At 40.6% G+C, this 14,963-nt stretch overlaps 1 protein-coding gene across 6 annotated transcripts in view; it reads right to left on the bottom strand.

The window, feature by feature from the left end:
- The window catches only part of CSMD3 (CUB and Sushi multiple domains 3), a 703,323-nt gene that overhangs the window by 46,833 nt on the left and 641,527 nt on the right, over positions 1 to 14,963 (bottom strand). For all 6 annotated transcript variants that reach the window (XM_080578052.1, XM_080578051.1, XM_080578050.1 and 3 more), the window contains 2 exons: positions 11,476 to 11,658; positions 5,095 to 5,271 (listed from right to left, as the gene is read on the bottom strand). In XM_080578052.1, coding sequence (XP_080434178.1) covers positions 5,095 to 5,271; positions 11,476 to 11,658 — 360 coding nt within the window. The remainder of the gene's footprint in view (positions 1 to 5,094; positions 5,272 to 11,475; positions 11,659 to 14,963) is intronic.

Raw genomic sequence — 14,963 nt, forward strand, 5'->3', positions numbered from 1 at the left:
AGTTAGAACCATTTGTAGAGGTACAGAAGGAGAGGTAAGAAAAAGAACCTTTCACTCTTTTGTCTTATACTGTAACATTTAACTTTCAAAGAAAGCAAAAGTGGATGCAAGAAGGTGTGGAATAATTGCCTGAGGTGACTTAGAAATTAAGCTTATATTCACATTTCTAAGAAAAGGTACAGCACTGAAGAAGCTTCCAGGGTGGACGGTAGCTGCATTCCATAGAAGTTCCCTAGGCCTCCAACCTTAGATGTTGGCCACAGCAGGAGAATTTGGTGTGCTGACTCTAAGAGGAACTGTATGGAGGATGGAGCAGAGTGGAGACACTGTGGCCCGACTCTGTGAGAAGATGGGAACTCAAAGGTACATCGGAACCAATAAGCTGCATATTTGCTACAGTGGGCCAATGGCCTGCCATGTTTTTGAAAAAATGTTGTCCTTTTGGTGAATTATAATATCATTATAATACCAAAACACACCTCCATCCCAAAGGCTACCCGCCTCCAAGGTGCGACCACCCCTCACTGAGCATGCGCTCTGAATTTCTCTGAGCCTATACCTTTAAACAGAAGTGAGAAAATTTAGCACCAATCCTAACAAAGGTATTATATGACTAGAGTCACTCAAGCTTCCACCTGATTGATAAGAAATGATATAAATTAGCTTAAGGCAGAGAGAATGTTAGGGAAGATATCATTGCAACAGAAAAGTTATTATCTCGAAAGATACATTTTGACTTCTGGGACCAGTTGACAGGTTGATCCTCTCTTTCCTCGCCCCTCCTCCCCCACCCCTCCCCCCCATTGGGACAACTTTGGGTAAGATTTGAACACTTGGTTATGCCAGGAATCTCTATATAGTCAATTCATATCTTTTAACATGTTTGTAGCCAGGCTGTATTACTTGAACTTTTGGTATTTGCACGTGTTTTGCAGACAGTGAATTTATCACCAGAAATCCAAAGAACCTGTGTACCTGTTGCTTTAATAAACTGCACTACTCATTTAACCTGTCTGTGATAGTTCTCACTGAATGCAACCAAACTGTTTAAGTGTGGCTGTGGTAGTTCATGAAATGTGACGATTTTGAGGGCGTTATTATGTTATTTGTGAATCAGTAATCATGATAGTTCAGTACCCTGGACGTGATCAGACTTATAATGGCTAATTGGGCATCACTCCCAATTACTTTAACCTTTAATGCAACAGAAGGCGACCTGATTTTACCAAGATACTGTATTTGATCATAAACATAGGATTAGAACCTTTATGAAAAGAAACGTACCACCTACTTAGCAGGCTCAGTGATAGTTTTAAAAGTTCACAGATTCATAAATAGGACTGGAAGAGTCCTTGAGAGGTCAGGCAGTAACAGAATTACAGAATGGTGAGGTTGGAAGCGACCTCTGGAGGTCATCTTGATCCATACCCTGCTTAAGCAGTCCATCCAATGAACCAAAATTGGATCACTTCCACTGAAGTCATCATGTAAAAAAAAATTAATAATAATAATAATAAAAAAATAGTTTGAAGTGTTTTAGTGATCTTCACTGAAGGACCATTGTAGATCAGAGTTAATGATGTACAGAAGCGTCAGTGATCCACATAACAGTTAGCCTGAGGAGGTACCTGTGCTGTGCTGTGCTGCATGTCCATCATGGCCTTCAGGCTGTGTTGTGCTGCACAGATCCTTTGTCCATGGAGGCCAAGCCAGCTGCTTCTAACAGAGCAGCTGGAGGCAGCTCCCACTCAATACCAGTGATTACACCAGGAGCATGTCCTTGTTTTTATCTAGCAGTGCAGCAAGAAGTTGTCATGAGAACATCATTTCTGTTTGACTGTAGGAATGATAAATAGATTTGTTTCCTTGTAAGAAAATGCTATAAAAGCTTGGATGACCAAAAGGAGAAAGTCCCTGCTATTGACGAGGTTTGCCTGTAATGCTGCACAGGGGTTGGAGTCCTGTTCAATGCTACACCCCTGGGGGGCTCCCAGCATCTAAAGGGGCCCTAAAAATTATCTATGCTATTCTCTCCTTACAGTGTTAGCTCTAATAAATTGTTTTTTAATGATACCTAACAGAGCCTACGTGACTTTCTTACTGGGTTTATAATGAACAAGCACTCCTAGGTGCCAAACAATTGTGAACCTTGGCAGGTAGAAAATAGCAGCATATATGCGGGGGGGAAGAGGGAGGGGGCAGGGGGTGGTGGGGACGGGGACGTAAGGGGGTGGTAATGCCCAATACCAAAACTTCTGAACTCTCAGGATGAAGCCTGTTACTGGATAATTGCAATGAGTATTGTCTGGCTGTAAATTTTTATAACACCTGGCCTAAACAAAAGTGGTACATCCCAAATCCCCCTAGTAATAGAGGGGACATGAGAGATGATGTCCCCTCTGGGAGAGACATGATACAGAAATACCAGTTAGGAGTCTGATACATTTTATGCATCTGCTTAGAGTGGTTTGGGGGGCCTGGAAAAAAAGGTGAAGATCCTGGCTGGAGAAAAGATCCTAGAAGTGGGGAAGATCTTTGAAATGGGGGAGATGTAACGAGATGAATGTCAGATGGTGGCCCTAGATCATGGTTGGTAACACCCGAGTTTAAGAGCAGTTACACAGCATGAACCAACATAACTTTAAACCCATCCTTCCCAGTCCAACAGAGCCTTCCTGGTAATCCAGGCCAGGAGCAAGTGAGTGTGAGATAATCAGTGAGATAAAAGCTCGGAACCCCATAATTATTAAATGGACACCGATATCCAGATCCACTGTTTGTTGCTGTTTGCTCTGTCTCACTCGTGACAGCCGCTGCTTGTTTAAGCTGTTCCAAAATCCTGTAATGGTTCCATGAGGTTATATGACTTGAACAAAAAATAAGGAACTTTTGGGAAATCTGGTCATAACAAAAAATGCGCAGCATGGTGGGGACAGCTAGGATAAAAAAGGAAATAACTGTCCTGTCAACAAAGTCTGTTGTCATTGCTATTGCTTTTGACACAGTTTGAAAGTATTATGACTAAATTGTTCCCTTACAATCTTCTTCAGGCCTATTTTATACACCTGGAGATAAAACTGGCAGGACACAGAGAGTTGATTGTTATTTCACGACCTATTAATTAGCCATTTAGTAAACGTTGTCCATTAACTCTTATTTATTATCTGTTAGAAGTTTAAAATTGATCTATTGCCACTGGAACATCTTGCTCAGAGAAGCTGTGCCAGGTTGGCTGGGGCTGTCAATAACCTAGTCTAGTGGAAGGTGTCCCTGCCAATAGCAGGGGGTTTGGAAATAGATATCTTTAAGGTCCCTTCCAACCCAAACCAGTTTATGATTCTATGATTCATTCCATAATTCTGTTTTCATGATAAGAACAGAGCAAATAAGTACAATGAAGTTTAATATATTTTTGCATGTATTATATGAGTTCGGAATCTGTAGCATTAAAGACCTCTCTATACAGGGACAAGGACCGAACACAGTTCTGAGAAAACTGCTGTAGCTGATCCCACCCCAGTTTTCACTAGACTAGACAATTTCCAGAGGTGACTGCCAACCTCATCCATTCTGCTATTCTGTAAAATGCCTCTCCATTTCTCTATATTTTAGAGCCTGTGCTAGTAGCTGTATCCGCTTAGATACAAGTTGTATCACCTAGTAGTGCTATCACATCCCTTTAGGAACTAGTTAATAGTCAGCAATGATGAAAAAGTCAGAAATGAGAGAGACTGAGGTTCTCAGAGGTTGTACCTTTTTTGGTAAGATTTTCACTCAATCATTCTTTTTAGATTTGGGCCATTCTAGGGGATACACAATATGACAAAACTAAAGATCCTAAAAAGCATTAGTACTTATAAAATTATAACGGTATATATTTTTTAGATGTGCAATCATAACAAAGAGAGAACTGTGTATTAAAAATGTCAATAGATCTATTGCCTAACACAGTTTAAATAATGTTTAGGTATTAATTAAAATACTTTATTTCTATTGCATATTATCTTTATGATGCTTCCATTTTATTAGATACATTGTCTTACATCTAGACATCTTTCTCACAACCTAGACATCTTTCTATTTTTAAGCAAAAATTTCAAATTTCCACCTGCATTTTTTCTTTGAGAAGTCTGAGTTCTAGCATGTACTTCAGCTAAGTGTCTAAATGTTCACTCTAAAATACAAGAGAAAATATGGATAAAATCACAAAATGCCTTTATCTTTGGTACAATGAATCTGATTTTTGTTATAATTTGGAAAATAAAAATAAAAATAATAACCACTGGACTCTCTCATAGGTTTGCAGACTGCAAAAGCAGCTGTTCTCATGATCGCCAATTATGATGGATTTAAAGACAATACAACACAACGCAAGCTTTCTTTATCTTTTGGCCTCTATTTGGGTTGCAGCGACTGTGTAAAGTAGCAAATTCTACTCCATGCTTTTAAAAGATGAACTAGGACATGTAATAAAGCCTTGGAAATAAACTGCTTAGAAATGATTGCTATGAATGTGAGAGAACCTGAAACTGCTTCTGCTAGCTGACTAACCAAAACAAGTATAATGTTAATGAAAAGGCCAAAGAGGTGTTATCTGAGAGATGGACAAGTTTTATCTGAGTTTTGACCTTGGAGTCATGACAAAAATATTTCTCAAGAATTTATTTCATGGTTTTTTCTTGTCTGCCCCCTGGATAACCAGAATATTATACCACGAAGTTTCCATGATGAAGAAAAGTAATTAAATGAATAATGTCTAAAGACAACATACGATAAATTATAAACAAGGTTAAAAATATATGCCAGCGATGAAATAAAGTAGGTAGATCATATAACCATACAAATACCTTAAGCTGTATCAGTAAAATATTATAACAGCGAAATAGTAATGTATTTTACTATACTGTCTGTCTTTCAATAAACACATCCATCTTTCTACAGCACTATATTTTTAAAGTATTCCATATACAAAATTATTTATGAAGTAGTGGAAAAAAAAAGCTGAAGACTTTATAAATCCTTTAGATTTTACTTTATTGTCTTTCAATAAAGAGAAAGAGAAAAACAAGACTATCCATTAGACATGTGTCTTACTTGTGCAGTTTGGCAAGGATCCAGACCATGTTCCATTGGCAGTGCATTGTCTTACAGATGATCCAGAAAGTATGTATCCTTCCATGCATGAATAAATTACTGAATTAGAGAATGTAGTTCCATCAATACGAAATACTTTTCCATTAGCAGTTGTGCCTGGATTACCACACTGTACAGCTGTAAAGTAAAATGTTAAATATGTTCAAAATTTAGTTTGTTAAGATAATTTGTGAAATAGTACTGTCAAAGGACAATAATGCTGCCAGCAGTGTTATGTTGCAGAAACCTGTGCTGTTGTGCTGAAAAAATGTAGGTTTCACGACCTACTGATAATGCATGTTGTATAGTAAATAGCTGCTTCCATGAATTGTTTTTATCCTTTCATAAATAAGAAAACACAGTGTAAGAATTTAATCTGAAAAAAAAAAAAAGGAAGGAAGGAAGGGAGGGAGAGAGAGAGAAAGAGAAAGAGAGAAAGAGAGAGAAACAAAGAGAGAAAGAGAGAGAGAAAGAAAGAAAGAAAAAGAAAGAAAAAAGAAAGAAAGAAAGATAGAAAGAAAGAAAGAAAGATAGAAAGAAAGAAAGAAAGAGTCATCAACCCTGTATTAAAGGAAAGCTAGCTTCAAAGACAGACTCCCAGCCAAGAAAATGCCTGAACTACAATTGTCATTGTGGACTTGACACCCTGATATGTACGCGCTATAGTATCATCAAAGTACATTTCTTTTCTAATTCAAAGCACCAGATGGAGTCAAACTATTCTTTCATAGACAGATTTAAACTTGGTATTTCCCATTTCTTCAGTGCTCAGCTTTGGAAATTGAATGCATCTTTCTTATGTAATCACATATATACATCTAATCTATATGACTTAAACTAGAACAGTAGTTCTGTTTATACATATATAACCAGAATCGTTGTTTCCAGAGATTTTTGGGTAAAAAATAATACAGAAAGTATCTTAAAATGTAAGACAGCAATTGGTCATTAATTTATACAATAGGTAAGATCCAAGTAGAAAAGCAGGAAGTTCAGTTTGGTTAGGCATATTCCTTCAAAGACCAACACACCAATGTATATAAATATTTACTTTGCATCAGGGTGACAATGATTCAGTAGGAATCGTACATATTACAAAACCAGCTTGTGAAATAAATTTTTAAAACAAGATGACTCTTCTGAACAAATAATCCACAGAGTTAAAGTGGATAATAAAAGCACAGGTTCTCAAAGTATTTTCTGCTATTCAGGAAGCTTTTCTTTCAAGAGAAATCTGTTGGGAATTATTTCCTAATTTTGAATCAAGATGAATAAATAATAAATGATTCTCCATAAATATCCTGTTAGAGCTCTTTTATGAAAATACATATAGCTTAAAATTTCTAGAATGATTTACTCCAAATTAACTTGCTTTCATTTTCTATTGAAAAATAAAAACGTCAATAGTCAATAGGCCACTTGCTGAGGCGATCGGCTCCGGGGCAGATGCGTTCTGCAGCGGAGTGGGGGATCGGGACAGGCAGGGCTTTTTTTCTGACATCGAGGCCGCTCGAGGGAGCCGCCAGGACCCGGCAGCCCCCGTGACGGAGGCTGACGAGGTGTAGGCGGAGCCAGCAGCGCCCCCTCCCCGGCCGTTCAAAAGCAGCCCCTAGGGAGCGCGAGCGACCAGGAGCGCGGTGACCAGGGTAGGCAAACAGGGCGTGGCGCGTCAGAAGGGAGTGGCGCGGCAGTTTGCACAGCAGTTTGCGCAGGGAAGGAGGAGAGGGCAGAGTATCCCCCCCCTGCCCATAAGAACACCACCTTTAATGGCTGTCGACCACTAGCTAGGCTTCAATGGTCTACACCAGGCAGAGCGCTCTCTCTAGAACCACCTGCTCAACAATGCGGCAGTTCAGGTCTCTGGGTGCAGGGACTGCCTGAGCCTGTTGCTGCCATCTGGGGGAGGCAGAGGCACCATGTGTGTGAGGTGCGAGCAGGTGGATGACCTGGTCCGCCTGGTGGCAGAACTCAAAAGAGGAGGTGGATAGGTTGAGGGCTATCAGGGAGTGTGAGCGGGAGATAGACTGGTGGAGCGACTCCCTGCAGGGCCTGAAGGAGAGGTACTGGGGTGAGACACCCCAAATGGGGGTGGACCCCCTGCCCTGTTGCTGTCGGGCAGAGGGAGGCGACCTAGGAGTTGAGGAGGAATGGAGACAGGTCTCTGCTCGACCTCGCAGGCAACGCCTCCCCCTACCGGCCCCACCTTCCCAGGTGCCCTTACATAATAGATTTGAGGCCCTGGAGCTTGAGAGGCCAGTGGGTGAGGATGAGGTAGAGAGTCTACCCAGGAGGATGCCTAGGGCGAGGAAGCCGACTCCACGCCTCAAGACTGCCTCCACCAAGAAAGACAGAAGGGTGATCGTAGTAGGCGACTCCCTTCTCAGGGGAACAGAGGGCCCTATTTGTCAACCTGACCCTACCTGTAGGGAAGTCTGCTGCCTCCCTGGGGCCAGGGTCAGGGATGTTGCCAGAAAGCTTCCCAACCTGGTTCACCCCTCTGACTACTACTCTCTTTTGATAGTCCAGGCTGGCAGTGATGATATTGAAGAGAGAAGCCTGAAGGCTATCAAACGGGACTTTAGGGGACTGGGACGGTTAGTGGATGGAGCAGGAGTACAGGTGGTGTTTTCGTCTATCCCTACAGTGGCAGGGAGGGGTACCAAGAGGACATGGAAAGCCCACCTGATTAACACATGGCTCAGAGGCTGGTGCCAACACAGAAATTTTGTTTTTTTTGACCATGGGGCGCTTTACTCGGCACCCGGCCTGGTGGCCGCAGACGGGTCCCTATCTCTAAGGGGAAAACGGATCCTAGCCCAGGAGCTGGCAGGGCTCGTTGAGAGGGCTTTAAACTAGAAAAGAAGGGGGATGGGGCTGAAATTAGGCTTGTTGGAGCTGTGCCAGGGGAACTATGGCAAAGCCGGGGAAGAAGGCAATGGCCCGACTGAAGTGCATCTACACTAATGCACACAGCATGGGTAACAAACAAGAGGAGCTGGAAGCCATCGTGCAGCAGGAAGGCTATGACTGGGTTGCCATCACGGAAACGTGGTGGGACCACTCTCATGACTGGAGTGCTGCAATGTCTGGCTATAGGCTCTTCAGAAGGGACAGGCAGCACAGAAGGGGTGGTGGTGTGGCTCTCTATATTAGAGAGTGTTTTGATGTTGAGGAACTTGAGGCTGGGACTGATAAGGTTGAGTCTCTATGGGTTAGGATCAGAGGGAAGGCCAACAAGGCAAGCATCCTGGTGGGGGTCTGTTATAGACCACCGAACCAGGATGAGGAGACGGATGAGGAATTCTACAGGCAGCTGGCAGAAGCCGCGAAATCGTCAGCGCTTGTTCTCGTGGGGGACTTCAACTTCCCAGACATATCCTGGAAGCACAACACAGCCCAGAGAAAGCAGTCTAAGAGGTTTCTGGAGAGCGTGGAAGATAGCTTCCTGACGCAGCTGGTTAGAGAGCCTACCAGGGGAGGTGCCCAGCTAGACCTTCTGTTCACAAAGTGACGGACTGGTGGGAGATGTGGTGGTCAAGAGCTGTCTTGGGCAGAGTGACCACGAAATGGTAGAGTTCTCTATTCTTGGCGAAGTCAGGAAGGGGACCAGTAAAACTGCTGTCTTGGACTTCCGGAGGGCTGACTTTGAGCTGTTCAGGACACTGGTTGGCAGAGTCCTTTGGGAGGAGGTTCTGAAGGGCAAAGGAGCCCAGGAAGGCTGGGCACTCCTCAAGAAGGAAATCTTAATGGCTCAGGAGCGGTCTGTCCCCACGTGCCCAAAGACGAGCCGGCGCGGAACTAGACCGGCCTGGCTGAACAGAGAGTTGTGGCTCGAGCTTAGGAGAAAAAGGAGGGTTTATAATCTTTGGAAAAGAGGGCAGACTACTCAAGAGGACTATAAGGATGTTGCGAGGCTGTGCAGGGACAAAATTAGAAAGGCCAAAGCTCGTCTGGAGCTCAATCTGGCTACTGCCGTTAAAGACAACAAAAAACGTTTTTACAAATACATCAACACAAAAAGGAGGACTAACGAGAATCTCCATCCTTTACTGGATGTAGGGGGAAACTTAGTTACAAAAGATGAGGAAAAGGCTGAGGTGCTTAATGCCTTCTTTGCCTCAGTCTTTAGCGGCAAGACCAGTTGTTCTCTGGTTACCCAGTACCCTGAGCTGGTGGAAGGGGATGGGGAACAGGATGTGGCCCTCGCTATCCACAAGGAAATGGTTGGTGACCTGCTACAGCACTTGGATGTATGCAAGTCGATGGGGCCCGATGGGATCCACCTGAGGGTACTGAGCGAACTGGTGGAGGAGCTGGCCAAGCCGCTTTCCATCATTTATTGGCAGTCCTGGCTATCAGGGGAGGTCCCAGTCGACTGGCGGCTAGCAAACGTGATGCCCATCTACAAGAAGGGCCGGAGGGTAGACCCGGGGAGGTATAGGCCTGTTAGTTTGACATCAGTGCCAGGGAAGCTCATGGAGCAGATTATCTTGAATGTCATCACGCAGCACTTGCAGGGCAACCAGGTGATCAGGCCCAGTCAGCATGGGTTTATGAAAGGTAGGTCCTGCTTGACGAACCTGATCTCCTTCTATGACCAAGTGACGCGCTTGGTGGATGAGGGGAAGGCTGTGGATGTGGTCTACCTTGACTTCAGTAAGGCTTTTGACACCGTTTCCCACAACATTCTCCTCAAGAAACTGGCTGCTCGTGGCTTGGACTGCCGTACACTTTGTTGGGTAAAAAAATGGCTGGATGGCTGGGCCCAAAGAGTTGTGGCGAATGGAGCCAAATCCAGTTGGAGGCCGATCACTAGTGGAGTCCCCCAGGGCTGAGTGCTGGGGCCAGTCCTCTTTAATATCTTTATCGATGACCTGGATGAGGGGATCGAGTGCACCCTCAGTAAGTTTGCAGACGACTCCAAGTTAGGTGCGTGTGTCGATCTGCTCGAGGGAAGGAAGGCTCTGCAGGAGGATCTGGATAGGCTGGACCGATGGGCTGAGGTCAGCTGTATGAAGTTCAACAAGGCCTAGTGCCGGGTCCTGCATCTGGGGCGCAACAACCCCAAGCAGAGCTATGGGCTGGAACATGAGTGGTTGGAAAGCTGCCTGGCAGAGAAGGACCTGGGAATACTGGTTGATAGGCAGCTGAATATGAGCCAGCAGTGTGCTCAGGTGGCCAAGAAGGCCAACAGCATCCTGGCCTGTATAAGAAGCAGTGTGGCCAGCAGGTCTAGGGAGGTGATTGTCCCCCTGTACTCGGCTCTGGTGAGGCCGCACCTTGAGTACTGTGTTCAGTTTTGGGCCCCTCGCTACAAGAAGGACATGGAGGTACTTGAGAGAGTCCAGAGAAGGGCAACGAAGCTGGTGATGGGTCTGGAGAACAAATCTTACGAACAGCGGCTGAGGGAGCTGGGGTTGTTTAGCCTGGAGAAGAGGAGGCTCAGGGGAGACCTCATCGCTCTCTATAGGTACCTTAAAGGAGGCTGTAGAGAGGTGGGGGATGGTCTATTCTCCCACGTGCCTGGTGACAGAACGAGGGGGAATGGACTAAAGTTGCGCCAGGGGAGGTTTAGGTTGGATGTTAGGAAGAACGTCTTTACTGAAAGGGTTGTTAGGCATTGGAATGGACTGCCCAGGGAGGTGGTTGAGTCGCCATCCCTGGAGGTCTTTAAAAGACGTTTAGATGTAGCCCTTAGTGGTATGGTTTAGTGGAGGTCTTGTTAGTGTTAGGACAGAGGTTGGACTAGGTGATCTTGGAGGTCTCTTCCAACCTAGACGATTCTGTGATTGTGTGATTAACAAAGTTGTTAACTGTGTTTAAAAATGTTAACACTTCCTTTTCCCATCATTTACTACATAGATGTATCTAATGAAATTTTGACGTTATTTCACTAAAACTCAGCTTTTTTTTTCTCTGAAATTCAAATGTATAAAGGTTGTAATTAAACATCAGATTATAGTGAGATTTTTGGGAAAAATCTTTCAGTAAAAATTGAGTTCTAAGGGCCTTATCTACTTCTCTTTTCTGTTTATTTTTTCTACTGGATAACACGTAGAGTTTATGCTGTCTCAAGAAAAAGAAACAACAGTCCAGTATACTTTTTTTTTTTCCCTCAAAACTTTGAAAAAAATAAGTTTCTTGCTTGTAACTAATTTCAAATTTGCCACTTAAGGCCAAGCCACGGATATATTGCAAAAACTTTAAAAAAAATTTATAATGGTCTGTACAAAACCAACTTTATATCATTCACATCACAAAATTGGCAATATAAAATTGTTTTTCTGATAAGAATGTTTAACAACATAGTTTGAAAAAAAGTGTATGTCTTCTGTGATTTACCTTTGCATTCAGGTTGTCTTCCTGTCCAACTTCCGTTTGCCATACATGTTCTTTCTTCTGAGCCATGGAGAATATATCCAACATCACAGCTGAAATGTACTGTGCTTTTAATTTTAAAATTGTTTTCTTCCCTAGACCCATGACCTGGGATACCTGGATCACCACAAGAACCAGCTGTATCACCTAGAATTTGAAATGTAAAGACTGGAATAAATATGAAATATTATTTTGCTATTGCATTTAAAATAGATGTTTATATGTATTTATAAATAAACCTATATTTTTAGAAATAAAGATATACCTGAATGGGTTAACAGAATCATCAAACAAGAATAAGGAAACAAGTAAGAAAGCCAAAACCTTGCTCATTTTTCAACTACAGGAAGGATTTATGAGGAAAAACAATGTCTTGATCATAAAAGTAATTTTCTTGTTTGCCTATTAGAACTGTTCATAAAATGCTTCCTACTTTTATGATGTCATTAGAATTGTAACAGTTTTACCACTGAATGAAAGTTCTAACCAACAATTTCATGTACATCTGATATGAAGCATTTCCCTGATTTACAGAGATGTTGAATGTTCACTTCAAGACTGCCAGATAGCTAACATATCCCTCAGCTGTAAGTGTTTAAGAAAATACTAAGGATGAGGATTAATGCTTTCTACTATTTGTTATATGTCAATGCTTAAATAATCAGCATAGTAATAATAGTAGTAGCAATATCTAAGATTATGTATCTAAATTTATATTTTTGAGACAAACTAAAATACCTGATATAAAAAATAAATAAAATGATGTGAACTGTTAGGAAGCTCCAGATGTGGGAAGAGAGAATGCAGCTATTAGGCCTCAGTCCAAAGGTACATCTGGAGGGTCACAGAAAAGGGAAGAACTTTGCTTGGAAATGCAGAAGAGAACAAACCTGGCAGTTCCTTCTACGTATCCAAACCCTTGATGAAGCAGCTGACAAAGTAAGCTACTTATGAACTACTCACAGTATCTTAGGGACCAATTTTGTCACGAATTAAGTTAACCAAGCTTAAACTGACCCTTTTAATTTAAGAACAATCAAACAAACTAATGTTTAGTTAATTAATTAATGTTGTCATGCCTATTACATTGTGATTTTTTTATAGTATGTATGTGCAAAAAAGTGCACATTCCTATGTAAAGCATTTACATATTAATGGCATATTAATTCAAGCAATTATAACAGCTAGCTGACTGGTTCAAAATCACATACTCAAAAGTTTAGGCTCATTTCTGTTTACCTATTATGTTATACAGATCAGTAAAGCAGCTTGCCATTGTTGTTTAAGAATAAACAGTAAAGTTACAACCCAAATGATATTAAGTCAAATAATATTATAAACTTTCAGATTATCTCATGTCCAAGCTACTTAGATGAACTGACATCTCTTAGTTTAAAAAAGGTCTGCTACATTTTTACTAAAATTTCAAAATGTCCTAGTCCAAGATACTTTTATTGTTATTTTATGGATCCTTATATTATATTTTTTATTCCTATTTTTTGAGACTATGAAGAATTTGGGACAGGGACCAATTATTCTATATTTCTAAAGTCTCTACAATAACAGCTCTGTTTTCAGCAAGTTACTTGGCATTATGCCTAAAATAATTTTATGATGAAAAAATGAAAAAAGACTTTTTGCTGTGCCAAGTATAAATTAAATATTCCTCTTGTAAAGTAAATCATGTGTTCTTTTCTAATGCCTAATTATTACCAGGAATTGTTACTCCTTTAATGTTAGGGATGTTAACTGCCAACTTTTTTGATTGAAGGTTACAGAAGTAACTTTTCTCAATAACTAATCACTTCAGGAAGTGACAATAATATGATATCATAACAGAACATATTTTTATTACCTCAAGCAGAGATACAACTCAGAAATTAATTACTTATGAGGTATTCTACATTGTTGCAAATTTCTGACTTCAGCTGACATGCTTGCGATGACTGAAAACTGTCTATGAATGCCAGTGGATATCAATGGGACACCGCAATTCCTTCCCTTCTAGCTCTGGCTAGAAATAAAGTTCCATGTAACAGACAGGAAACTGTTTTAGGGATGATGTGACAAAATTTGGTCACCTTAACGTTTGCTGAACTAGCGTTTTCTATTTGAATTCTTCTCCATATGTGAAAACAATAATAATGGTATATCTTCTGTCAGTTTAGAATTCTCTATTACTTATTATAAATATCACCACCAACAAAATACAATATCCAAGGCTTTAATATACATTACAAACATTGAAATCAAGTTATCAAGGCATATAAGTTCAATGGATTCACACATTTTAAGATATAAAGTATTGTAATTCTGTGTGGTAATCTGAAAATTATTTTAAAATGAGAAAGCAGTTCAGATAAACTCTGATAAGAAACTCTAAAAGTTGTCCTAAGATAAAATTGTAGCTTGGTACAGAAAGCTAAAGAAAATAAGTGTACATACTCAGTGGTCAGTAGAATTTGATTCACTACAACACACATTTGAATCTAGGTCAAAACAGTGTTTCTTCATGTACTGAGAGAAATTGATTATATCAGGTTAGAATTTCCTACACACGGGTACAAAAATCACTATTAAAAATATTTTCATGTGCATCAGTTATGAATGCTTATCCCAATACACTAAAAAAATATACTTATTTAATATCAGGGTAATTACAGAAAAGTTTTACTTTCAATAAGGTGTATTTGCCATTTCCCTTACATTTTCAGGCTTTGTATTTGTATTTCTTGATATTTTTGTCTGCTTCTTTATTTCTTTTGAATTCATAAATTAAACACTTAAATGACTTAATTTTTTTTTGTTGTTGTTTTGTTTTTGTTTTGTTTTGTTTTCCTTATAAAGACAAAAAACTATATGGAAAACTATATGGAAATCTATAAGAATGAGCCTTAGATTTTATCTAAAGAGGAGTTTTCCCAAATATAATACTATGTATTCACATTTGTAAAAACATTTTTGACGAACGTATTCTGAAATTGAATCTGAATAATATAAGTAATATTATTTCTCATTAAGCTTTGCTTTCCGGTGCATAGCTCTAAACACCACAGGTTATAAGGACTTGACCTCTGCTCTTGTTGTGGCAAATTTCACTCTGATTTTAGTGACAGAAGGTTAAGGGATTAAATTAGATGTTCACATTTTCTAGTTTCTTAGTCACATTTTATGTTGAGATGGCAGATTAGAAGAAAGAGGGATTCATACAGCAAGATAATAACATTTAGATTGTCCTCATCTGCAACCTCATCTGCAAAGTTTTCAGTTGAAGGTTCAGATACTGAGCAATTCTTTGAACTCTTTGGAATTTAGTAGTTTTTTAACTGAGTCCTATTTTGTCATTAGTTTTTAAACGTTTCTGTTATGTGTGCTGTAAATGTGTGCATTCTGAAGGTGTAACTAACATGAACAGTATATGTCTGAATACACAAAAGAGATGTAGATGAGAG

The sequence above is a fragment of the Anser brachyrhynchus genome, assembly GCF_964034855.1.
Source record: "Anser brachyrhynchus genome assembly, chromosome: 2".
Classification (NCBI taxonomy): Eukaryota; Metazoa; Chordata; class Aves; order Anseriformes; family Anatidae; genus Anser; species Anser brachyrhynchus.